The sequence below is a fragment of the Lagopus leucura genome, unplaced genomic scaffold (genome assembly GCF_019238085.1).
Source record: "Lagopus leucura isolate 7727_CA_CO unplaced genomic scaffold, USGS_WTPT01 155-4_obj-0_obj, whole genome shotgun sequence".
Taxonomy (NCBI): domain Eukaryota; kingdom Metazoa; phylum Chordata; class Aves; order Galliformes; family Phasianidae; genus Lagopus; species Lagopus leucura.
This window is the reverse complement of record NW_024962460.1, coordinates 4,907-29,992: the sequence shown is the minus strand read 5'-3', so window position 1 is coordinate 29,992 and position 25,086 is coordinate 4,907. Positions and strand designations below refer to the sequence as shown.

Here is a 25,086-nt window from a genome sequence, read left to right as displayed (position 1 = left end):
AGTTTTTCACTGTTTCAGTGTCAGGAGCTGGAGAAAAGCCTTGTCTAATGATCCAGGCGTGTGTCTGCTGTGCTGGATTGGTATTTTTAGATCCTGGAAGCTGTCCTTGAGAAAGGAACAGGTCCTGTTTGCTGGGTGGATCTGGTTTCAAATGGCCTGGGATCAGTGCAGTGATGCAAAATGGTGCCCACAGAGAATGAATTTCCAGACTGCCAGCCATGGAGCAAAGGTGGGGGAAGGGAGCTTGTGCCCTGGCTGCCAGTAGGCCTGGCCATGGCAGGTTTCAAGAAGTTACATGCCCCAAGAGAGCGAGCTAGCAAAGCCTGACTCCAAAGGAGCTACTCAGTCCAGTGCCTTTTGCAGCCTTTAAAAATAAGCCATGCACCTCAGGAGCACAGCTGGAAAGCAGACACTCTAGCATGCTCTGATGGTGAATGTTGTGATAGGAAGTCCTACACTCTGCTTCTCCACTGGCATCTTCCCTTTCAAGCTGCTGACCATGCTGCAGGCTCCCAGCTATGTACTGGGAATAGAAGATAACTGTGTATATGCTTGAGCTCTGGAGCTGGGCTTATCCAGCCTCCTGGTGCGACAGGCTGGAAGAGCAGCCAGGGTGCCCACCGCTTATCCCTTCAGCTTTTAACAGATACATCTGGTCAGAGTAGTCAGCTATTCTGGATTTAAAATTATTTCTCCAACCTTGGAAAAGGCATTTCTTAGGTCTTGTACCAATGCTAACATATTTGCAAAAGGTACATTTTTCCATTGCACTCATTTAGTGATACAGATTTACATCAGCTTGTATTTCTGCACAGCAGTTTGGCAAGGCACCTACAGGTTCCCTGTACTGGCCATCCCCAAGACTGGGCAGCAATTACAGTCACCCCCTTTCTACTACCTCCCAATGAGAACCAGTTAGGTCTTCTTGGGATGGGTTGGATTTCATGTAAATACATAAAACCATATGTAAATATGTGGATATGAGAGAAGTGAATGGTTAAACAGGAAGCATTTTCTGCAAGAACTGAGAGCCCAGAATCATGAGCAGACCAGACACTTCCTTTCCAGCTTTGCCTGTTCTATTTACCAGCCACTCTGTGCTTCTGTGAGGCTCTGCTTTGCCCATGGGGACAATGTACTGCAAGTAAACACTGCTGTGCCCTCTGCTTTCTTTTTATTTCCTGTCTACAGTGTACCCATGGCAGAAGAGGAAGAAGCTCCAAATGACACAGCCAAAAAACAAATCTCTAAAGTTGTGCTGACAAGGCCTCTCCTTACATGCCTTGAAAGGTGGCATCATGTTCTTGATAGGAAGACACTGAAGTACCAAGGTTTCTGTCCCTTGCAGTAACTATTCCCTTGTGCACACAGTGTTACAGCTTTTGGACTGAGGCCATGCATATGAAAACCTACGGACTGATGTGCCTTTTTGCTCTGGATGGGACCCCACCTCTGGCCAGCAGTCCAGCACGATGGTCTGTAGCTGGGGAGCCCGTTAAATCTAGCCCCATCAAATCTGTGGTGACAGCAAACATGACAGCTAGCACGCTGCTCTGGTCTGTCTTGTGCTATTATCAGGCATAGCTATAGGGAACTGAGATGTACATCTAAGGTGGATTTTGAGCTCCACCTAGCCCTAGTGTCTGGTTTCCAGATCTCATCCCTTTGACTCAAAGAGATCCCAGCAGGCGTTGAGTCACATTTCCAGACCAGCAGCCAATTAATTCTAGGGATGTTCCTTGGCCTCACATCTGTCTTGTCTAATGGCATAAGGACTGCAGCAGGGGAAGGTGGCAGTACTGGCCAGCATCACTGGCTTCTGAAAATCCCATCCATTCCTTTCCCCTTTGGATCTTTTACTAGGCAAGGCAAACTGGTTTGATTTGCAGATTGCACATCTCTCCCCTACATTATTCCTGCCCATATAGTAACAGTTACAGGAAACCTTATTTGCAGCCAGTCTGGCATTTGTGGACGGATGCCCTGTCACAGAGAAGCAGGAGTGGAACTCGAGGAAAGCCAGAGGGATTACCACCACTCCCTCTGGCACTGGGAATTCAGATGTGCAGGCAGATGCGTTTCCAGCACTCAGAGATTGGCTGCGGTCCACAAGGAGTTGCTCCAACAACTGCCCTCGGAGGAAGCTGGTCTTGATGAGCCACATTCCTTGCAAACCTTTTGCACCTCTGCATGTCTTGCTATATCAACTGCGCTTCCAAAGTGCTGTGCCTGTATGGGCACCCTACAAGCCCTCTGCTCCCTTCTAAGGGTGCACCTTTGAGCTCTGTACTTGCAAATACCTGTGAGGCAGGGGTTACACACAGTAGCAGATTTTTGGTCAGAGCCTGTTCCTGCAGATCTCCTGGTCACGTCTTCATGGCTTGCCTTTTTGCTGACAGCCAGCTCCATCCATCCTCAGCACAGCTCCTCTCTCCCCAAGAGCAGGAGACACACGGAGCCATGCTGCAGGGAAAAACAGGGAAATATGATTGCACAGAACTTTCTCTGCAGTTTGAGTGATGGGTAGACCTTATTTAACCTAAGAAAGATCCTGCAGCCCACCAGAGCAGCTTCTACCCCCTGAGCTGCAGGTGGTGGCTAAGGGCTGAACAGTGATGGCACTGCCTGTTTCCAGCACATCTCTTCTGGAAGTAGGAGTGCCCAGATCCGTGCACCAACAAATGAGCTCTGTGCTTCTGGAAAGAAACTTGAGAAGCAACCAGGGCTTGGATGCATGGTGCTGTGGGGAATGGACCAAAGGACATTTTGGCTGATGATGATGAGCTGGCAGAAGACAAACCTCACAGACTCCCTCAGCCCAGAGCTTCGTCCTGCTGAGCTCCACACAGCCAATCACAGAATTGTTTGAATTGGAAGGGACCTTTACATATTACCTGGCTCAAATCCCCTGTGATGAACAGCACAATCAGGTGCTCAGAGCCCATCCAGTCCGATCTTGGGTGCCTCCAAGAACAGGGCATCCACCTCTGGGCAACCTGTGCCAGTGCTTTACTACCCTTACTGTAAAAAAATTTCTTCCTTATATCCAGTCCATATCTCCCCTCTTTTAGTTTGAAGCCATTTTCCGGTCACAACAGACCCAGCTAAAGAGTCTGTCTCCTTCTTTCCTGTAGCTCCCCTTTAGATACCGAAAGACCTCTCAGGTCTCTTCGCAGCTTCTCTTCTCCATGCTGAACAGCCAACAGCTCTCTCAGCCTGTGCTCTGAGGCAAAGTGGAGCATTTCTGTGCCCCTTCCCCGGACATGCTCTAACAGATGCACATCTCTCCTGTATTCAGGGCTCCCCATCTGGACGCAGTGCTGCAGGTGAGGTCTCACAGCACAGAGGGGCAGATCCCCTCCCTCCACACTGCTTTTGATGACGCCCAGGCATCACGATGCATAGACATGATGCAAACCAGGCTGGCTTTGCGCTGTGAGGGCACAGCGGTGGCTCACGTCCAGCTGCCGTCCACCAGCACCCCCAGGTCCATTTCGGCAGGGCTGCGCTCCATCCTTACACCCCCCAGCTTGCACCGATGCCACGACCCAGGTGCAATACGCGGCGCAGCTCCACGAGGAGCTCCGGATTGCCGGCCGGGCCGAGCCGAGCGGTTCTGAAGGAGGAATCGCTCGCTGAGAGCCGCCTCCTCCGGCCGGGGAAAACCACCTTAACGCGGAGGCAGGAAGCGGCGGCGGGCACCAATCAGGCCGGGCTGGGGAAGGGAGGGCCGCGGCGGCGGCGGAGAGGAGGCCGCGATGTGAGCCGGCTGCCTGCGGGCGGATGGCCGAGGGCAGTCCTGCCGGCGGCGGGGCCGCCCCGGGGGAAGCGGCGGGCGGCCTGGGCGCTCCGGGCGGGCCCGCAGGTAACGTGAGGCGGGGGAGAGCCGCGGGGCGGCCGCGGGGAAGCTCGGAAGCTGCGGGGGTCCGGGATCCGAGCAGCCGCCCGCCGCGGCGCTCAGCCCAACGCCCCTCTCTCCAGCGCAGGTCGGAATCTGAAGGAGTGGCTGCGGGAGCAGTTCTGCGACCACCCCCTGGAGCACTGCGAGGACACCCGGCTCCACGATGCAGCCTACGTGGGGGATCTGCCCACGTTGAAGAGCTTGCTGGAGGAGGAGAGCTTCCAGAGGTGAGGAGGTGCTATGGGAAAGACGCTGAGACCTGGAGCGTGCACAGAGAAGGGCAACGGAGCTGTGATGGTCTGTAGCACGGGTCTGATGGGGAGCGGCTGAGGGAACTGGGGTTGTTCAGTGTGGAGGAGAGGAGGCTCAGGGGAGACCTCATCGCTCTGCAACTGCCTGCAAAGACGTTGTGGTGAGGTGGGGTCGGCCTCTTCTCCCAGATAGCAGGGGTAGGAGGAGAGCTGGTGGCCTCAAGTTGCTCCAGAGGAGGTTCAGTTTGGATATTAGGTACAGTTTCTTCACAGCTGCCCACGAAGGCGATGGGGTTGCTGTCCATGGAGGTGTTCAGGTGGCACTGAGACTTAGAGGTCTTTTCCGACATGAATGATTCTACGATTCTATGACCCTCCTGGTCTTGCACTTTGGCCGCAACAAACCCAGGCAACGCTGCAGGCTTGGAGCAGACTGACTGGAAGACTGTGCAGAGGAAATGGGCCTGGGGGTATTGATTGATGCTCGGCTGAACATGAGCCAGCAGTGTGCCTGGGTGGCCAAGAAGGCCAATGGCATCCTGGCTTGCATCAGGAACGGTGTTGCCAGCAGGAACAGGGCAGTGATTGTAACCCTGTACTCAGCTCTGGTGAGGCTCCACCTCAAGTACTGTGTCCAGTTTTGGGCCTTTCAGTGCAAGAAAGACATTGAGGCCCTGGAGTGGGTTCAAAGAAAGGCAACAAAGCTGGTGAGGGGTCTGAAGCACAGGGCTGATGAGGAATGGCGGAAGAAGCTGGGAATGTTCAGCCTGGAGAAGAGGAGGCTCAGGAGAGACCTTATTGCTCTCTATAACTACCTGAAGAGAGGTTATAGTGAGCTGGGGGTTGGCTTCTTCTCTTGTATAACTGGTGATAGAACTTCAGGGAATGGCTTCAAGCTGCACTAGGGGAGATTTAGGCTGGAATTTTTCCTAAAGAGTGGTCAAGCACTGGAATGGGCTGCCCAGGGAGGTGGTAGAGTCTCCAACCCTGAAGGTGTTCAAGGAACGGTTGGATTTTGTGTTGAGGGACGTGGTTCAGTGAATACTATTAGTGATGGGTGGATGATTGGACTGGATGCTCTTGAAGGTCTTTTACAACCCTTGTGATTCTGTGATTCTCTCCCTCCTCCCCACAGCCTGCTCCTTTTGAACACCTTTCCCACTGACAGAAGTGCTGTGCTCTGTTTCTCCAGGAGCTGTCTGGTGGGAGGCTGCTCTGCTCACACCTGAAACCAACCCTGTGTTAGTCTCATTGGAGGCAAATCTCAGGCCAGTTTGTGAACTTGCGTTGTCCATGCACAAACTCTTTTTGGATCATGATGGAAATACAATACCGTGAAAATAAGAGTCTACATATAATGAGAAAAACATACAAAAGGGGTTATAATCAGTTGTAAACCTGAAACACCCTATGTTACAAAATCTACCCACTGCTTAGTCTCTGACCATGGGGATAGTTAATTAATTTTCCTGCAATATGAAGAAAAATGCTTAGAGTGCACAATGTTTACTCGCCTTAGAAACTGTCATTTCAGCAAAAATTGAGAATGAGCCAACCCCTTTTTCTGTACCTAGACAGCTCTGCTGGGCCTCTGGTCCCTTGGTCTGAGATTTTGCCTTCTTTTTTTACCATTCTGCAGGACCAGGCAGCCCTTCAAGACAGTGAGCTGACCCAGGTTTCTGCATGAAACAGCAAAGTTTGGCAGGACCTGCAGCACCATCACACAGGTGGTGGAGTGAACAGAAAAGTGTTGTCTTTGAATGCAGTTGAATCATTAAGAGTGGAAAAGACCTCTGGGATGATCAAGTCCATCTGTTGACCCATCACCACCACTAACATCGTACTGGGTGTAGGGTGGAGATGCCCAAACCTGCTAAAGAGCACTTCTACAGGGTTTCTTTTACTCCTCTTCCGAAAACATGTTTGAAGAAAAAAAAAGGTGGTGGCATTGCTCTCTTAGCAGGTTGCCTTAAGTGCAGTGTATGAAAAGTGTTTTGTCCTGTTCTTGTTATAGAGGCCAGGACAGAATGAGCTAGAAGAGCAAATCCACCACTGCTCTGGCTAAAGGGCACTTTAGCCAGCATGCATTGGTCTTAAAGAAATCACTTTCTCTTGGTACATTGCTTCTAAAAGAGTACTTGCAGGGATTTACAGGGAGTTGGGGACTGAGGCCTGGATATTTGAGACTTACGGGTCTAACCAGATCTGGATTACTGTACTGAGTGTGACAAGTAGTACAAGTAATTTCAGAGGGGATCCAAGCAGCTTCCTGCCAGACAAGTCTTATACAATTTGAATAAAGCTCTTCTGACAATAGGCTAACAAGGATGCCAATGATCTACTTCTGCTGTTCTGTTTAACGTGGCACCTCTCTCCAAGCCAGCTCCTTTCTTGCTGCCAGGGCAGTGTTTGCACGCTTTTGAGCTTCCATGGATTTGCGTTTATGTCATTGTATGGTGCCAGGCTGAGTGTGTGGACATGCCAGCAGTGTGATAGAGGTGTATACCTGAGTTTCCATGTGTTTCTCCTCCTGTAGTTCTCTTCTGTTTTCCTGCTGCTTTGACAACCTTCTGCCACTTTTTAATTAAGCAGTTTTGGTCCCTGGCTCGGTCACTTCTAGTGGGGTCATCTCCCCATGGAAAGGGAGTAGAGGGAAGGGTTTCTTTGGTCATTTGGCTGAGTTTTGAGGAAGAGTTTGTCCCTCATTGTGCATACGAGCAGTTCCTGATACAGCAGTGCTGCACTAGAGTCCATAGTCCAGGCATGCCGTATCTGCCACAGCCTGCTGCAATGGGGACAGGCTATTGGCAGGAGCTTTTCAGAGCTGCTGTAAAGCCCCCAAAATGCAGAGGGTGCTGTTTGTGCTGTCCTGTGGGGCTCGGGCAGGTGGGGTGGCAGAAGGTGACTGGAGACCTCCTGACCCCATGTTTCTCACTAGCCGGATCAATGAGAAGTCGGTGTGGTGCTGCGGCTGGCTGCCCTGCACTCCTCTGCGCATTGCTGCCACTGCTGGCCACGGCCCCTGTGTCGACTTCCTCCTCCAGAAAGGGGCTGAGATCGACCTGGTGGATGTGAAGGGGCAGACCGCCCTCTACGTGGCTGTGGTCAACGGGCACCTCGAGTGTGCCAAGATCCTGCTGGAAGCTGGAGCCGACCCCAACGGCAGCCGGCACCATCGCAGCACACCTGTCTACCATGCAGCGCGTGTGGGCCGGGCAGACATCCTCCAGGAGCTGATCAGGTGAGAAATATGTCCTGGAGTTGATCCCGATGGGGTGGAGAATGGCTTTGCCTTGCTTTTCTTCTTCCCTTGGATCTTTCCATTATGTGGCTGAGGTATCCGTTTGCTCCTCACCTGCCTGCTTGGCACAGCTGGACAAGAGGAGTGCTGTCGGGAGAAGTTCCTAAAAGGGTGTTAGGTGTCTTTCCCTTTGTTTGGGCCTGGTGACAGATCCTGTTTCTGTGTCCACCGTCCACTATTCAGTCTTGCAGGCCATCCTCCCCTCAGCTTCTGTCTTGACTGCTTGGCTCCTGTTACTACTGCCCAGTGGCCAGCTCCGCACTCCTATTGCTCATGGCATGGATCACCCAGACAACCAGAAAGCATCTTTGCTTAGTTCTGCTGCTCTGAACACATTCTGTCCTTGGGAACAAAGGCAGCACAGTCTGTTCTTGGCTGCCAGGCACGTGCCCATCAGTAGGACACTCTCCATGCACCACGCCAGCAGGGAGTGGGCTCAGGGTCCAGCAGAAGGCTGTGTAAGCTTGAGTTTCCTTCCTTTGGCATGCCGTGATACTTCCTGTCTTCTAAATTGGAAGTTGTTTGTACAAGGGACCATGCTGAGCAACTATATGAGCCTTTGATGCCAAATAATAGTGGATTATAGGGGGGAAATACAGGTTGTAGAAAGGGGTAGTAAAAGAACAGAAAGTTTATTTGGATTCACAGAGAAACACTCTCCAAGGAATCCCTTCAATGGCTGTAACTGCTAGCAAATAACAGCAGAAAGGAATTTTGCTTGCGGGCAAATTAATTTTCACACAGTGCAGCTTTAAGGAAGCTGAGAAGTAGAAAGAAGGGGGGAAACTGTTCCCACTCCTGCAGACTGAGAGAAAGATGTCGCATTGCCACGCGCTTGCTGGTACGGGGCTCAGCATACGTATTGCATTCCCCAGAGCCTCCCCTGATGTCCACTAAGGCAGGGTGAAATGTAGCAAATGGTATTTCAGCACATGGAGAGCTGATGCATTGATTTATACGTCTGCTCCTCGGGATACCTTGCCAGCAATATTAAAAGCAAGATTTTGGAAAACTTTCAGGATTAAAAATTAACTGGAGTTTGTCCAATGCCTTTTTATTAGATGATGTCTCTCCCAGGGCTGCTAAGCTAATACTAAATTGTCAGATTGCCCAAAATTTCAACTATCTCTGAGTATGGATTTCATAGATCTCTTCAGAGTTGCTTGCTTTAAAATGCACTCTTATGTTACAAAGCTCAGTCAGAGATTTTCAGAAATGTTGCTCTAAAGGATTTAGCAGAAGAAATGCAACAAGGAAGACGCTTTTACTGAGATATGAGAAAATATTTCAGAATATTCAGCTTGACAGAGTCTCAGTGTTCTGAAATGAAAGCCCAACCAGTCAAGCTTGCTGCAGGTGTCCAAACATCACCTGGTTCAATTTTCGTAATCATAAAGCAGCACAATCAGGATCCCTGAATCCTGCCACAATTGCTGTACCAGCTAAGCAAGCAATAATTGAAATCATATCCACTCTAATAGTAAATACACACGTAGCTGTGGAATGGAGATCCATTCTGTAAGACAACTGGCAGAAATATTCGCAGTTCTGTTTCCAAGGTATAGATTACTTTCCTAACAGCTTGTTATGGGATTGACCATCATACTGTATTTCCAGCACAACTGAGGGATGACCTCTGGATGAGAAGGTCCTTCTGCTGCACTAAAAGCAGCAAAAAAGCAATCTGGCAAATCCCACCGCTGCCTCAGACAGGTACCTGACTCTGAAACAGCAGAATTCCATGTTCTGGGGAAGTGGGGGACTGAGAATGAGAATGTTGACAGCAGTAATGAGAAGGGATTAAGACTGAAATGAGAGTTAGACTGCTGTGTGGTCAGAACCATGGCCACAGAAGGCAGTGGCCCCATAGCCATCCTGTGAATGTCCCATAGTAGCACAAATGATCCCATTCAAATGCTTGCGTAGTCTGATTTTAAGTGATTTCTGTATCTATAGGGAGCGTGTGTGATTGCCTGTGCAAAACAGACACGTTTTCTTATTTTGCTCTCAGTACTTCAGAAAAGCATAAAGTGATGCAAACTCAGCAAAGTGCTGTGGGATTCTCCAGAAGGTGGGAATGTCCCATTAAAGTGCAGTGAACTGGGAAGCAAAGCTCGGTGCTGTGGCTATTATGACACTCTGCAGTATCATTACTGCCTAGCTCCGATTTTTTCTTGCTTTTCTCCACCCTATAGATCTCCTGAGCTCTTAGCCAAGATCCTCATGCTTGGGAGATCTTGTGCATTAGGGTAAAATCACCTTGTATGCCCTTTGCAGGGCAGGCAGGAAACTTCAGGCAGGTTTCCCTGGCCCTTGTTCTCCATGCGCTTAATTTAAGTGAGACGTAGAATCATCCAGCGTCCCAAGTTGGAAGGGACCCATAGGGGTCTTCACGTGCAACCTGACTATTCCTATCCTCTGAAGTGCTTGGCTAAGAATTTAATGGGTAGGGACCAGTCTCTACTGGGATCAGCAAGAGACATGCTTGCAGTGAGGAAGAATTTGTCCCCACGTGGTTTCCTTATTTGTTTTTTATTAACTGCAGAAAGGAGTATTGTGTGCTATCTAGGAAGACAGAAAATCTAGTTCTCTGAATGCTTGATTTGCAATTTTGAGAGGGGGTCTGGTGACTGGAGGAATGTCTTATTCCCCTGTGGGAAAGAAACAGGGCTTTGCTTGATCTATAATACTGCAATTAAAACTGGTTACACCTCAGGGGATTGTATTGTCTTCTTTCTTGTTCCAGCCCAAGCTGCACGTGAAGCAGATGGGGAGCTATGGTGTCCCACTCCTTGGGTGTTACCCAGCCTGGGGGAAATCAATGCTTGTTTCTGCAGTCTCTTATTTGTGCTGCATTACCATTTTTTGAATTCCATGTTTTTCTAGAGCATGACACCTGACCCTTTTGCTCTCATTTTTTTGGCTGTTTCCTTCATTTCCTCCAAAAAAAAAAAAAAAAAAACCAACAACATTTAAAAAAAAAAAAAAAAAAAGGATTCAAAGCCAATACGCCCTGTTTTCTGTTCTGTTCTGTTTTCTGTTCAAACTTACAGCCACCTGTACTCCCAGAAAAAAAGTTATTCCACTGATGTTACTTTCTGTACCATGATGATGCTGATTTCCTTTGAGCTGGGCTGTAGCCTACTTGCCCGCCTTTACACCACAGCAAGCTGGCACCTACTTTGCTTTGGTCAAAGGGCTTATGGAGCAGTTGAGAGACGTGAGCCTATGTAGCAAATATGTGAAGTACTGACTTTCCTCTGCGGTAGCGTGAGGCCTGAGCCATTTGCAAAAGACTTGAGAGGTTTTCTGTTGCAGCTTCTGGAGGTCCCTGCTTCAGTACCCAGAGTGCTGGCCAGTGATGTGTAATCTCTTATGCAATGTCTCGCATTATATATAACCTGTAAATTGAGCTATGCAGGATGGATAGGGAGAGCAGAACGTCTGACAACAGTTATTTTACATTGTTCTAGTTTCTGACACGCTTAGAGTTGGCGGGTACATCCCGTCAGCTGAGATAAACACTAGAGAAAAGGTCTTTCTTTGACTCGGATGGGATTTTTGATGGGATTTCAACCATCCAAGTTTCTTTGGGAGCGGGATTTATCATATGTGTTTCACTGCTGAGCACTGATTTCTGTTTCCATTTCCCTGCTGTTTGTGACAGGCAGATCAATTGCTTGTATTGCTTTTTGGCCTGTTTTGTACTGGTGGGGAAGTTACTTCACTGCATCTCTTCAACTGAGTCATTTGGAAGCATCCCCTGCTTTCCAGCCAGCCCATTAGCATCCAACATTCCATGCTGCTGGCTCAGGGCTGAGCTGTTCCTTGTGCCAAAGCTGTGCTTGGCATATCCTTCAGGAGGGTGAGGGAAGGTGTCCCTCAGCCTCCTCTGTCTCGAGCCTGGGCTATTTCTGGCAGCAGGACAGCTTTGCTTCTCGAAGATCAGACCATGCTGGATATGACATCCTTGCTTCTGTACTAAGCCTGTCCCTGGAAGAGAGGCACATTACAAAAAGGTCCCCTGAATTAACTTTGAAGGTAAATGGGTGAAACTGCATGAAGTCCATTTGCAGACACTTCTTCTTGTGAACCAACGTGGCCTTAACTTGACTTTTTTTTTCTGTACTTTGGGGATAAGCATGGCTGGAAGATGGGTGGTGGGCTCAGATGAACCAAGGACGGGCATCCCACATGGTGCTGGTCCTCTGTGTCCTCTGCCTTCATCATTTTGTGCCCCTGGGCTGCTAGTCATGCTGATGTTGCCCTTGTTTCCAAAAGGTTACTACTCTCCCTTCTAGATATGGTGCAGATGTGGATGTGAATCACCACCTCGCTTCTCGGGTCTCCAGCCCCTCCTTGCGACCCCTCACCACACTTGTGGTCTGTCCACTATACATCAGCGCTGCCTACCACAACCTTCAGTGCTTCCGGCTGCTGCTCCAGGCTGGAGCCAACCCAGATTTTAATTGCCGTGGGCCAATCAACATCCAAGGCTTCTCTCGGGGCTCACCGGTGTGTGTGATGGATGCTGTCCTGCGGCACGGCTGTGATGCGGCGTTCATCCACCTCTTGATTGACTTTGGAGCCAACCTGAACCTGGTGAAGGTGGAGGCCTTGGAATTTGACTCCACAGGGAGGGTCAAAGTCAACCCTGAGGCTCTGCAAGTCTTCAAAGAAGCACGAGGTAAGTGGCTTTGACTTATTGTGGTGACTGGTTTTATCTAGCTCTGGATTCAGGAGAATTTCTTGGCAGTGGCAGCTCAATGACCCCCTTGTTCCCAGCTAGACTCCCTGTTTTTCTCTTGTTGCATTTTGCACTTTTCACCTTCTCATTTCCCTCTTGTATCCTCGAGCTCCCAGTGATCCCTGTCTCCTCAGCCCAGCCTATGTAATTTTACTTCTTAAAATCTTTCTCCCAGCTCTTTTCTGTTGCCTGGTGTTGTCCTCAGCTGCCTAAAGGAAGGTTAGGATGGTACCATAGCAGGGACTTGGGTCTGCAAACCACAGGCAAGTGTATCCTGTTGGACCCAGTTCTCCAGAGCTGTATGGATGTGTCCTCACTATTCTTGAGAGACCCTGTGCTCAAGGGTAGTCGTGTCTGGACAGGCTTCTTGGGAAATAAAGATGCAGTGGTGGCAGTAAATGTGGAAAAAAGGAACAAAAATGGTGGAGAATGGTGGCCAGGGCTTTGTACCAGAGTCCAAAGTGGGGTTTCCCTCTTGAACTCCAGACCAGAGAAATTGAAAAGAGTTTCAGGATATGGGATTCAATTCCCAGGCTCCACCCCAAAGTTATTCAGCTTTGCACATGCCTTTTTCAAACCTGCCTGGACTTTTGCTGAAAGGAGACACAGATGCAGAGCAGGTGGTTTCCATTAAGCCTGTTTTTAGGAGGCACATGGGACTCCTTGGGTAGAACATGCTGGATAATGGAGGGATACCCAGGAGAGCCTGGGTATCCTGAATCAACATGGACACCACCATCCTCTCATCCCTGTGGTGGAAGAGCTCACCGTGAACTCAATGGAAGCCATCAAAGGAAATCTGTGGTAAGACCTGAGCTGAACATCAGTGCTGTTGATTCCCAGGGGATGATTTAGTGCAAAAAGAAAGTCCGCATCTTTTTAAAAATGATTGGATTAGGATAAAGTCTCTCACAGCCTCGCTTGGTGTGGATTGGGCAGTGATCTTTTGAACCCGCTCTGGCAGGAGCTCGCTCTGTAGTTACAACCCCTTGCAGTTGCCCTTTTTACCCTTCCAAGCTGCCTGTGTGGCAGCTGTGATCGCTCCAAATCCTTGGCCAAAAGGTTTGGCCTCTTCGTAGGGAGGATTTGTGCATACTCAGCTCTCCTGCACTGCCTTCGTGTTGCTGTGCAGGTCATAGCCTCAGCATTTGGAAGGGGTAAATGGCTCCTCCGCTGCCAACCGTAGCTCTGCACAATTTACATGCTGTTATCTTCCTCCATCTGTCCCTCAACAGTTCCTCTCTGCTTTCTTTATTGCAGGCCGCGCCCGGAGCCTGTTGTCTCTCTGCCGCATAGCTGTACGAAGAATACTTGGCAAATCTCGTCTGGATCGGATCCATATCCTTCCAGTCCCAGACCCCATTAAACAATTTTTACTTCATGAGCACAGTTAAAGGGCAACCGGCTGCTTTCTGGGACAGTTTGATTTGCTAAACGAGTGAGTTGACAAAGCCAGGTGCCAATTCTTTGCCCCCAGAAAAATACTGGTTTGCTCATGGAATGCACATAATTCCCTGCCCCTGTGGGTTTCCCCTCCAGTTTTAGGGTGCAATGATTTTGTGTGTCTGCACTTAAGCTGCCGGTTATCTCACTGGTGATCTGCTGGCAGCAGGTCGGGCAGTGAGGTCACAAGTGTGTGTGGCTGTTACATGAGCAAACACAGTATATCCCATAGCTGTTAGCATATGTCTGTTTGTTACGACTCTACCTCTGTTATTGCTCTGTGTTACACACGCCTTGGGTCTCAGAGGCACTTTTGTGTGGCAAATGTTACTGTACTGAAGCCTTTCATTTTCCTACAGTGTGCAAGGGAGTCTCTCCTTGCCTTGGTAAGGGGATTACAGCAGCACTGTTCTCTTTCTGCTGTCAGTACCTGGCCTTTCTCTTCCCTGTGGAGTTTGTGGTTGCTGCTGTAAAAGTAGGTATATTTTCTTCTGTCCTCTTCTGGTGTAAAATGCATCAAGTTTCCTGTCCAGTGCTGTGCATTACTTGGAGAATTGTATCCGTGTCTCTACGTGCTGCAAGGTAGCTGCTGACTTGGCTTTCTTCCTCCAGAGGCCCCGTTGCACAGATGGGAGAGTAGCAGAATGTGTAATCCTATCCCATCTGAGTCGTTTCTACAGACCACCAGACCTGCTGTGGCACGTTAGCTCTCCTTCCAGCTCTGTGATGGATGAGGCAAGGGTTGGCCAGTCCTCCTGCCAACTGCCCAGGACACTGCTGTAGCACAAATGAGAAGATACAGACAGAAGAGGAAATAGTATTTTCACCTATGGAAACTGAACAGCACGGAGTTCATTGCAGGGATGATGTGATCCCTGCCGTTCAGTCACTGCTGCAGTGGTGGTGGATCAAGGACTGTGATACTCAGATGAAGCCAGAATGTGAACCTGAAAGATTTCTAGGGTACTTTCTGGAAAAGCAATGACCAAACTCATCCATTCACTGTAAAATTGGTTTGAATGTTTGAGAATGACCAAGAATGACCAGGAGTGGAGGGGCTGCTAAATTAAATTGTTTCTTGCAGTGCTGGATAGTGGTTGATGCAATGGCTGTGAATATATCTGTGTGATTATGAAGAAAAAGATAACAAAAATTATCTGTAGACTGCCTTCTTGCTATATTCCAGTGATTGTGACCTTGCTGAAGGCCCAGTAAAGTAGCTGACAATGCAGAGCACATGGAAATTCCTACCTACCTTTAGTCCTTACCTCACATGACCAGACAGATCCACCTGACAGGCGTTTTTGTTTGATCCTGCTTCTCTCAGCACTGTGGAGAAGGGAGAAGAAAGGATTTTTAATCTTTTATCGAAGAATCAGGAGGTAGCATGATTCTGAATGAAGCAGTCCTTTATAGAGCCTATGCCAGCAGTGTTTTACCCTGAATGAGTGCTCTGCTCTTAGACACTCCTTGAATTGCTGCGCACTTCAGATCAGTTGCTGAAGGAGGGGTAAGTTGCATGTCTTTTAGTTGGAGATACCTGCTTACAAATACCTAAAGAAAGAGCAGAAAGGTGAATAGGGTGTAGCACTAGTTTATGAAATGCTTCTTTCCAGATGCTCCAGTGACTGCAAAGTCACAGCTCAGTTCCTGGTCTTCTCACTGAGATATTTTTTGTGGTGGAGTTTGATAAGCAGCAGTGAACTTCTTTGTATGTTTTTATTATCTGCTGAAGCGTCTTTCTGAGATGCTTTTGCAGAAGGAGGAAGGGCAGGAAGAAATGGAGACTCTTGATTGTTTCCTTTTATTTCTGTTCCGTGCCTGGGCCTGGAAGAGCAGTCTTGTACATTGCTCTGCTCACTTATCTTAGGATAAGGAGGCAAGACTTGCATTACTGAGCATTACACTGTTGAGAAAAGGCTGAAATGCAATGGTCACACTCACTCACTGTTCAGACACTTTCAAAAATCCTCATCAGATGAGATATAATGGCAAGGCTGTGTAGCTATGGGCGTGCTTTCAAGGTGAGAAGGCAGCAGTATTGCATTGTTTCCTTTTCAGCCTTGCAGATGGTTTAGGTTTTCACCGTATGGGAGGCTAGGGCAGCCCATGATCATTTTGCCTGGGAGTTGTGTGCCTGCTTTATGGAAGTGTTAACATGCCTAAAAGATGCAGGCAGGTTGTAAAGCCGCTTGTCACCTTGCTGGTAGAACCATAATGTTTTGCAGGAGCACGGACCAAACATATTCTCTAACCCCAGTGTACAGAGGCAGAAAATGAGGGAGGATGTCTAGAGAAAATGCCATGGCAACAGCTTCTTTGGGTCGACTTTTTCACTCCAGTTTTTACTTCTTCACATAGTTTTGCAAACCACTCACACATTAGTGCCTTTTGGGAGAAAGTAGCTGAATAGAGGTGGAAGGCACGTGCTCCTCTGGGGAGGCATAGCAAACAACTCAGTGCACAGTGTAACTAGAGTGCACAGTTAAAGCTAAGCCTCTGCAGATATATCTGTTACAAGTTTCATTATAGCTGCCTTCTGTATTTGATCTGTTGACTGTTGTGCCCTTGATTGACACTGTCCTACATCCTTCCTGTGGATAGTCAGCCAGTGAAGCCTTACCCAGGCCAACAGTTGTAGCCATCCTTCTGTGCTCCCAGCCGTGGGAGTGTGAGTTGGAAAAGCACTCTTTCCATGGGCTGTCAGGTTCTGATAGGATTCCTTTGTAGGTCCTGTTGGTAAGCTCATGCTATGCTGAGGGTGGGGGCTTCAGCCTTGGTTAGTTCCCATTCTTTATTTATGATTTGAAGTACAGTAATCATGATGCTCTAACAGTGTGCTGAACTTTGTGCATAGGGGTGGTCCTTTTGACCTCACACCTAAGGACCATACGGGTCTCCAAATCCAACCTGTGTGGAGTTCAAAGTATTCCCCTAACAGTGAATACCTCAAGTCCCTGAGCCCTGTGGATCAAAGGATGGTTCCCACAGTCTTATAGCAAACAAGCTTAAAGTTCAACAAGCACTTGGGTGTCTGCACAATCAAACCTTGGAAGTGCAGGAGGCTTTTTGCTGGACTACCCACCCATCTGTCATCTTAACTGAGGGACTGTGCCTCCTGCCAAGGTTTCAGCCTTAAACCTGAGTGGACGACCTTTTTGAGGGACTGAAGAGAGTCCAGTGCTTTAGAACAACTCACGTAACATTAAGCTGTAAGTGTGAAGGCTGCTGCTGGAGTAGTCCTTGTGGACATTTGTTGCTAGGCAACAAAAACCCAGCTTTGCCTAGATGAAATGGTTTGGTACACAGAATATCTGCAATTTCCATTGTAATAATGAATCTCAAATTAGATTTATGATGTCCTGCAGGGCCGCAGCACATATCCTCTGGCTGTCCCTGTCCCTTTAAACCCAGTAAACAATAGTCTTCCAGTATGAAATCTGAGGAATAATATGCATATATTATGTCTTCACACTATGTAAGTGACATTTATTTTTGCCTTAATTCAGACTTTACCATTTCCTCCTTTGTAGCAATGCATTTTTTTGTAAAAGTATTGTTTTCCATGCAGTCTGGGAGGCGTGCTCAGATAACATGAATAACAAGTGAGACATGGGAAACTGAACAGTTCTGCAGTGTGCATCTCCTCCACTGAGGAATGCCTGTTATATTTGTGCATAATGTATGAAGTGTGCATTGTGTGGCCTTGCTGTAAGTATGGGGTGGGATGAGATTTGGAAAATGGTTAAAGAACTGAAGCAGATCTGGAATAAGCAAAGATATGCAAGAGTCTTTTTCTTGTGGGTTTTCTTTGTTCTACAGGGACTTTTGAGAGCAGGAGATGCTGGTAGCTGGCGTAATACCCAAATGTAACTTCCTGTCATTTGGGTGTTGTGCAAATGGCAGAATGAAATCTACCAGGTTGCAGTGTTTGTTGCTTTTTTTTTTCCTTTCCCTTCCCTTATTCAAATAAAGCACTTTTTACACCAAAACCAGCCTTTGAGGCGCAGCACCTCTTTAGCCCATGAAAGAAGGGGGTCTAGGAACCTGCCCAGGACAAAGCAGAGGTGACAGCCAAGAGTGTTGCTTCAAGGAACACTATTCAGTGCTCCTTTCTTTTGCCCAGGGTAGAATGATTGTGCACAGCAGTAAGATTTGATCCAAGAGCAGATAGGAGATATCTGTGGTGGGTCTGTGTGTAGCTAAATAAAGATGTTCCAGTGCAAGAGCTTGGCTGTGTGCCTAATCATTTACCTCGCCATGGGAAGAAGAAATGCTCCTACGTATTTCCTAATATTCTTAAACCTGAATTATTTCCTGGTTTTCCTACTCCAGGTCCCCTAGTTGACTCCACAGCCTGTTTTGTAGCCACTGGAGGGGGCTGGAGAACCGTGCTTCCTGCAAGTGGGTTACAGCCAGAGGCTGAGCGGTAGTTTCCTGTACCATTGTCACCCCTGGACAGTTTGCAAGAGGGATGTGGAAACCAAATCAAACCGTAGCCCAACGGGAATATGCAGAGCAAACTGCTCTCAGGTGCATCTTCGCCACCAATCCTCATTTGCAAGCTCACATCAGCATTGCTGACCTGCCCTTTCCTTGGAATGCCATGGCAGCACTGTCACCCCAGCTGCCCACAGGTCTTGTCTTTCCACCTAGTCCTTCAAAGTATACTGAAGAAGGCTCTTCAGATCTCTAATTTCTGTTTCTGCTTTATTTGTGTCCCTCTCCGGAAATGTAGCCCCTCAGTTTATCCTGGCATGGAAGTATTCTGAAGGCAGTGTAATTCTTCAGAGCGTTTCAGTTCTTATAACTTGGCCTTTTCTGATATTTTCATTGGAAAACTCCCTAGAAGCTTGAGCTGCAAGCACTTCTGGTGGGTGTGGGATTGGCAGATGTAATGGGGTCCATCTGTCATACCTGGATAGTTTGCATTCTTTAGGTGGTACAAGGAGAGTTTCGGGTACTTTTCAGTACTCCTTGTAGCTGTCTCCAATCAAGGATACCAGACTTTTCTTTAGGATCCCTGCTCTTTCCACTTGGGAAGCGTTTGTCCTAGCTGATGCCAGAATTTCCTCTAGAGTCAAAAAGAAGAAGAAAATGATGAAATGGTTTGGAATTGTGGTGGTGATGGATCAAAACAAAGCCAAACGAACCCTGATCTGAAATTCTAGAAATCACATCCAACCTCAATATTGCTGCAGTTCAGAAGTGGCTCCTTCCTGTGCCCCAACATGAAGCTCATGTTGTGTCTGTCCCAACTGGGTGCCCATAACCCTCCTGGGGAATAGGTCAGCAACTATCTCCGTGCAGCAGCTTGGAAAGAACTGGAGATTTATTGTCACTTGGGAGAGATCTGAGCTGCAAATGCCAGCCTGATAAATATGAATTGTTTAAAGGGCTGCTGGACTCAAGCCCTGAATTTGTGTGCTGTAAACCTGTCCCCTCTTGGTTGTCTCTCTGGAGGAGACAGGATGAGGTTTCTGGTCACCTCTCATTGAATTTCTTGTATTTCTGAGGAGAAGAGCCCATCTGAGAGCCTGCCCTTGTTTTTTATTATGTCAGTCATTGCAACTTTTTTTAGTGAATCACATTCATCAATCTTATCTCAGGATCTAATGCAGTTACTTTTCCTGCAGCAGTGTGGAAGGGAAGGGGTTTTGCTTTGCACTATGAAATGCTCTAATATTTGCCCTGGGCTATGAAAACCAACCAAGGCTGCAGTAAATCTCACAGTCTCAAAGTATTTCCTCTAGTATGTGTTACTTCCATTCCCCCAGCTCCTGCTGGGGAAGCCCCTGCTTGTTTAACTTGCTTTGTTCCCTATCAGCTCCTTCAGGGTCATTTTCCAGTTTCTCTGCGTGAGCCCTCTGTCCCATGCAAAGTGTAACCTGCAAGAAAAAGAAAACCCACACAGTGTTTGAGCCTTGTGTGGAAGAAAGAAGGCTCCAGCCCTCCGAGACCATCGTTGCACCACAGAGCCCATTAATCCGTCTCCAGGTACATGCACTTCTCACTTCTTTCACCACTTTCTCCCCCTGACGCATATGTACAAGCTCTGTTTTGCACTTTTTTCCCTTTTTTACTTCTTCTTTTTTGTTTATTTTGTTTATGCTTTAGAGACAAATGAAACCTGCTTTTGTTTACTGGAAAGTATGCTTTATTTTCTCTTCACCGAGCATCTGGTGTTTGTAAAAGGCACAACAAATCTTTCCAACAGCAAATCATCCCGTCTGAGAATGCCTGGCCAGGAGCTCCGTGTGTGCCGTGATTGTTATCCTAAAAAGGTACTAAAATGCCCAAATACTGAAAGTGCTGGCCAAGCTGGCTGCCCATCAGTGGAAAACCACAGGTAAGATGCTGGACATTCTTGTTACCTATCAAATGTATGCTTATTGAAAGCTATTAACGGAGGGCTTGGCTAAGCCTTTGCCTGAAAGCTTTGTGCAAGACGCATTCAGAAAATATCTAGATGCATTTCAGGCAATTTGGTTAAGATGGGCCAGACAGATGGAATCAGCCATTATGTCTCCATACTCAGCCACCTTCTATCACTTTGAAACTGGGAAGAAAATTAAAGCCACAATGGGCAAGGTAGACCAGGACTGCCATTAGCACTGATTAATGGATTCAAGTGTCCCCTCGGAAAGCAGCAGGATGATGTATGATCTGCACACAGCCCACTCCCTGTGGCACAGGATTTCTATAAGCTTTCCAAACATACCAGGGTGAGGTGATGCTTGCAGACACGACGTTTTCTCCGATGGCATCTTTCCACAACCATCTGAAAGCCACTAGGGGAATGTGGAAGCTGGTTTCCAGCCATAATTTGTTTGGCCAACTCTGCACTTGCCTTTAATTTTAATAATTTGGCGATATCCATTTATTTGACATCTTGCAAAGAGGGGTCTGCATTTGCTCAGAGAAAATGAGAGTTGAAGGATGGTAAAATGCCTTCATAAATTGCAAGTTAAATTAAGAAGTCTCCTTAAAAGCACTGAGCTCTTAGCCCCGTGCGGTGTCATTTATGGCATTGAGAGCTGTGGTCCCGTTTGGAGGCCCAGAATGCTAAGGAGGCACAGGAAGTGGGGTCAACTGTTTTGTGGGTGTTTCTGGCCTTTCTGAGCCCATTTTCATTAGTGGGTGGGATGTAGTAAAGGGTTCATATGTTTCTTTCATTTCTCACAGCACACGGTTTTTACCAACAAGTCTTCATTTTCACAATTTTCAGCATTTGAACATTTCATGTCCACGCAAAAGCTGTTCCTGAAAATTTTCTCTTTTATTTGATCGTATCAATATTATTCTGTAACACTGTCTGTAGTGAAAACAAATTGTCATGTGATGCAATAGTGTCAGCACTTATTTTTATTATTTCTAAATTGCTACTAGCATCTGCAGCTGGGCTTTGATTGGGACAATGTTGTGATTTATTTATTTTTTTTCAGAGCATCGTTTTCTTACATTTTAGTGAAATTGTGATGATTTGAGATCACAGAATCACAGCTGTTGGAAGGGATCTCATCGAGTCCAACTCCCCTGCTAAAGCAGATACCCTACAGTAGGTCACACAGGTAGGTGTCCAGACAGGTCATGAGCATCTCCATAGAGGGAGACACTCTGGGCAACCTGTTCCAGTGTTCCGTCACCCTTACTGTAAAGAAGTTCTTCCACATGTTAGTGCAGAACTTCCTGTGCTCAAGTTTTAGGCCATTACTCCTTGTCCTATCTTTGCATACTGTTGAGAAGAGCCTAGCCTCATCCATTTGCCTCCTGCTTTCCTTTAGATATTTATAAACATGGATCAGATCCCCTCTCAGTCTTTTTATGCCCAAAAAAGTGGAGTGCATTGTTCTCACCACGTGATGAAACATGGTAAAAAACAAAAAGGAAGCCAAACATGAAATAAAATCAACCCCAACAATTCTACATGACAGTACAAAGTGCTATGTTTCACAAAATTTATATTTTTATGAAAAGGCTTTTCTTTCAAATGACTTCCTTCCATACACTTCCACTGAAAGAAATATAACGTGACGTCGCATAATGTTTTTTTTTTAATTTTATTATTATAATGAGAACTGTCTGGAGGGGCTACAGTCTTTGTGACATTGTGTAATGCTTTGTGAAGACTTCCTCACATCTCAGCACCACCCTAGCACTTAGACACTCACCTCCAGATTCTTCTTGTTGAGCTGGAAAGGAATTTTCCTTTAAAGTAAATGTGTTGTAAGACCTTCTGTTGTTTAAGGGCATCTGAGTCCTTACTTCATCAAAGTGAGCATTAAAGCCTCCTATAAATACTACCTTGGAAAGCAGAAGTTTTCAATTACCACAACTCCTCTCCTGATATCAGTTCCTATAACGATCAGCCTCCATTAGTGCAACTTTCTTTAAGCCAAGGCACCAAAGCAGATTTCTGCTTCCCCAGAGCTGGTGGCTGCCACCTGTCTGGAGGTGGGTCATCTGCATGTTCTGGCTGCTCTTTCCCTCCCTTCTTCAGCAGTTACATGGATCTCATGGCACAGCACTGTGGCATCCTATCCAAAGTGCCCTCTGCTCAAAGCAGAACTATTTCCTATAGCCTGTCTGAACCTTGTAGGTTGAGAACTTGGCATCCTGAGATGGTCTGGTCCATCTTACCAGGAGCTGTTCTTGCAGGGAGTTCAGTGAACTTTGAGTTTAGTCTGTAAGCCTTTGGTTTAGTGATAATAATAAGTATTTAATGCACTGTGGACTATGAATGATTCAAGGATGCCAGTGAAGCACATTGTGCCACTGCAAACAAGTCTAAGAAGTTTTACTGTTCCCACTGCTGGTGCATGAACCCTGTTTCTCTTTGCTCTGTACATGTGAAACTGTATGGAGAGGGGCCAAAAGAAAAGAGTGCAAATACAGATGACTTCTATAATGTTATAGCTAAAAGATAAGAAGCAGCACTGTTAAAGGACGTTTGAGCATTGAGATTTCCATAGCACTGAGAGAAGATTCATTGCCATTGTGAAGTGCTTTGGATTTGTTTGCTCCCCAGCGTTTAAAATGCTGCGGCTACATACTGAGTATGCACCACTCCTCTTCAAACCAGCACAGATAGCCTTGGCTCAACATGCATTGACGTGGGACCTTCTTCAGGGTCCAGCACGAATATGGACGACACCACCCTGCCATTTGGAAGAAATGATCTAACCGGCGATGCATTCGTTTCCAGCGTCTGTGCAAATGGTAAATAGGCTGGTGAAGGGGATGTCAATGGGTGTCCGCTGTGAATTTGGCTTTCTGTTTTTTCTTTTCTCTTTTATGAAAAATGAGTCACATGGCTTTGAAGTACCCGGTCTTCTTAGCATGGGTCAGATGTTGAAACATAACTAAAGATGTTAAACGGGCTAATTAAATCAGTGCATCTGGCTTGCATATCTGCAGATAGATTTCCATGGAAAATAGTTCATATGCCACGAATGTCATTAGAAGTTTAGATTACAAATCAAATGGATCCTCTGTTCTTCCACATACCACCTTGCTTTCAAATTGGGTTTAGGCTACTAAGGGGAGCCTTGTCTGCTTGGGTGCGTGTTTGGCTCTTGAGCAGTTGGCATTTCAAGTCTAGAGCTCTGCTCTGCAGTGCAGCATCTGCTGCTCTCAGCAAGGTAACTTGAAGTTTCTAACCAGGCAACTATCCAGCATTTTGTCTTGAAGATAAAGGCCTAAAACTTCCCATTTGCCTTCTCTGTAGACAGTAACAAGACAAGGGAGAGGGCAACAAGCCTTCTGGTTTGATGTGACTCAGACGCATGCTGAGCTCAGCAGCACATTGGTTCCATGGGAAGGTGGGAGCCAGGAAGCCTCCAGATCTGGGATGGACTCCCCATTTTCTCAGTGACTCAGGTTTTTCCTTCACGTCACCTTTTCTACTCAGATCTCCCCATGTCCCAGCTAGGTCGCTGTGGGCAAGTGCCATGTGTGCTCCTTATGATTCATCGCTAACAGGAATGTGTGATGTTGGGATGCGGAAAGCCCACGGCTGGCGATTCATTTCCATGTAGCTAAGTGCTGACGTTGGTTTATCCCCAGTGGGGTAGGGAGAAAGGATTTTTCATGAAACTACCCCAAATGTTGAAGTCCCCACGTGTTTCAGCTATTACTCACGCTCTCTTAAAAGTAGCCTCTAAAAGAATAGGTCAGAGCCTCCCTTTATGGGAGTCAGCGTGGTCCATTGGAGGAGAAAAATCAGTTTGTACCAGAAGATTGTAATTAGTTTAGGAATTCAAAAACCCAGTGCAAATCTGGTCTCAAGCAAACACCGTTTTATTGTGAATTCTGAGACAGTGCTGCGCCTCTTGCTCTTGTTTCTGAACTGCCTTCCTACCTTCAAATTCAACAAGGTTCTCTGAATCAGGGGCCGTACAAGTCCACGGTGGTCTTGGTTCATGCTGGAAATAATCAACATGCTGAAAGTCACCATGGGACACAAATATCCCCAGGCAGCTGTGGCTTGGGCAATGATAAACCAGTTGATAAACCAAGTGCAGAGTAGGCGGGGGATACACCCAACTTATTTGGGCCGCTGGACAGATGGGAGGCATGCAGCATCTGCTTTTTGGGTGTCTTCTGGCTTGTGGTCATTTTGTCAGCCTACATTTGAGCAGGAGCCGATCTCGGTTCTGCCAGGATCCAGGAGTTAATCCTTGTTCCATGAGAGAGCCAGAGCTCGCATCCAGCCAGTTCCCTGGGGTGCAGAGAAAGAAAGTCTCTGAGAAATAAACACAGACACAAACAAACACCAGACTTGGCATGCAGCTTTGCAGGCAATAGGAATATCTTTTAGCTTCCCGCCGAGGTAATTTGCCTGTGAGGAAGCTTTTCCACTCTGCCCCTTGGCTCCTGAGGAGGGCCTGCATGCCAAAACGCTTCGTGGCCCCTTGAGCCGCTCCTAGGCTGGGCCTCGTGCTTCTGTCTGGCCATCCCACCCTGCAGCTGCCTGGGTGCTCACTGCATTCTCACTGGGTGCTGGGGACCTGGGCTTTGCCTTTTCTTCTGCCCTGGTCTCCTGGGCATGGCACAGCCCTGCGCCCACGTGGGCTGCAGTGCTCCTTGTCTTGTCTGATATGGACACAGCCTGTATGTCCTCTCATTAGTTGTGCTCCATAGCATTTATTGAAAAGGGAATCATAGAATCATGGAATCACAGAACAACCTGGGCTGAAAACTGAATGCTCATGCAGTTTCAACCCCCAGTGCCACGTGCAAGGTCACCAACCACCAGACCAGGCTGCCCAGAGCCACATCCAGCCTGGCCTTGAATGTATCCAGGGAGTCTAAAGAGAATCCCACCACTTTGTTCTGAGAGGGGACAAACCTTGCCTAAACCACTTCTGGAGATGTGCATTGAACCTACTCTTCTGTAAGTCATGGAGTCCATTTTTTTCTAAATGATCACAGAATCATTTAG

At 47.4% G+C, this 25,086-nt stretch overlaps 1 protein-coding gene across 4 annotated transcripts; it reads left to right on the top strand.

The window, feature by feature from the left end:
• Window positions 1-3,783: 3,783 nt before the first annotated feature.
• ASB1 (ankyrin repeat and SOCS box containing 1) lies at window positions 3,784-21,214 on the top strand. 4 transcript variants are annotated; one of them, XR_006182189.1, is made up of 8 exons: window positions 3,784-3,865; window positions 3,987-4,128; window positions 7,091-7,393; window positions 11,755-12,140; window positions 13,461-13,638; window positions 19,471-19,640; window positions 19,861-19,992; window positions 21,089-21,214. XR_006182189.1 is itself a non-coding variant. In XM_042890680.1 (6 exons), the coding sequence occupies exons 1-5, from the start codon at window positions 3,784-3,786 to the stop codon at window positions 13,592-13,594; spliced, it is 1,047 nt and encodes a 348-aa protein (XP_042746614.1). In that variant the 3' UTR covers window positions 13,595-13,638; window positions 14,256-17,869. The 4 variants fall into 4 exon arrangements, 2 of the variants coding, with proteins under 2 accessions (XP_042746614.1, XP_042746613.1); XR_006182188.1 differs by having other exon boundaries at window positions 19,761-19,992; XM_042890680.1 differs by lacking the exons at window positions 19,471-19,640; window positions 19,861-19,992; window positions 21,089-21,214 and adding an exon at window positions 14,256-17,869.
• The last annotated feature ends 3,872 nt before the right edge of the window (window positions 21,215-25,086 follow it).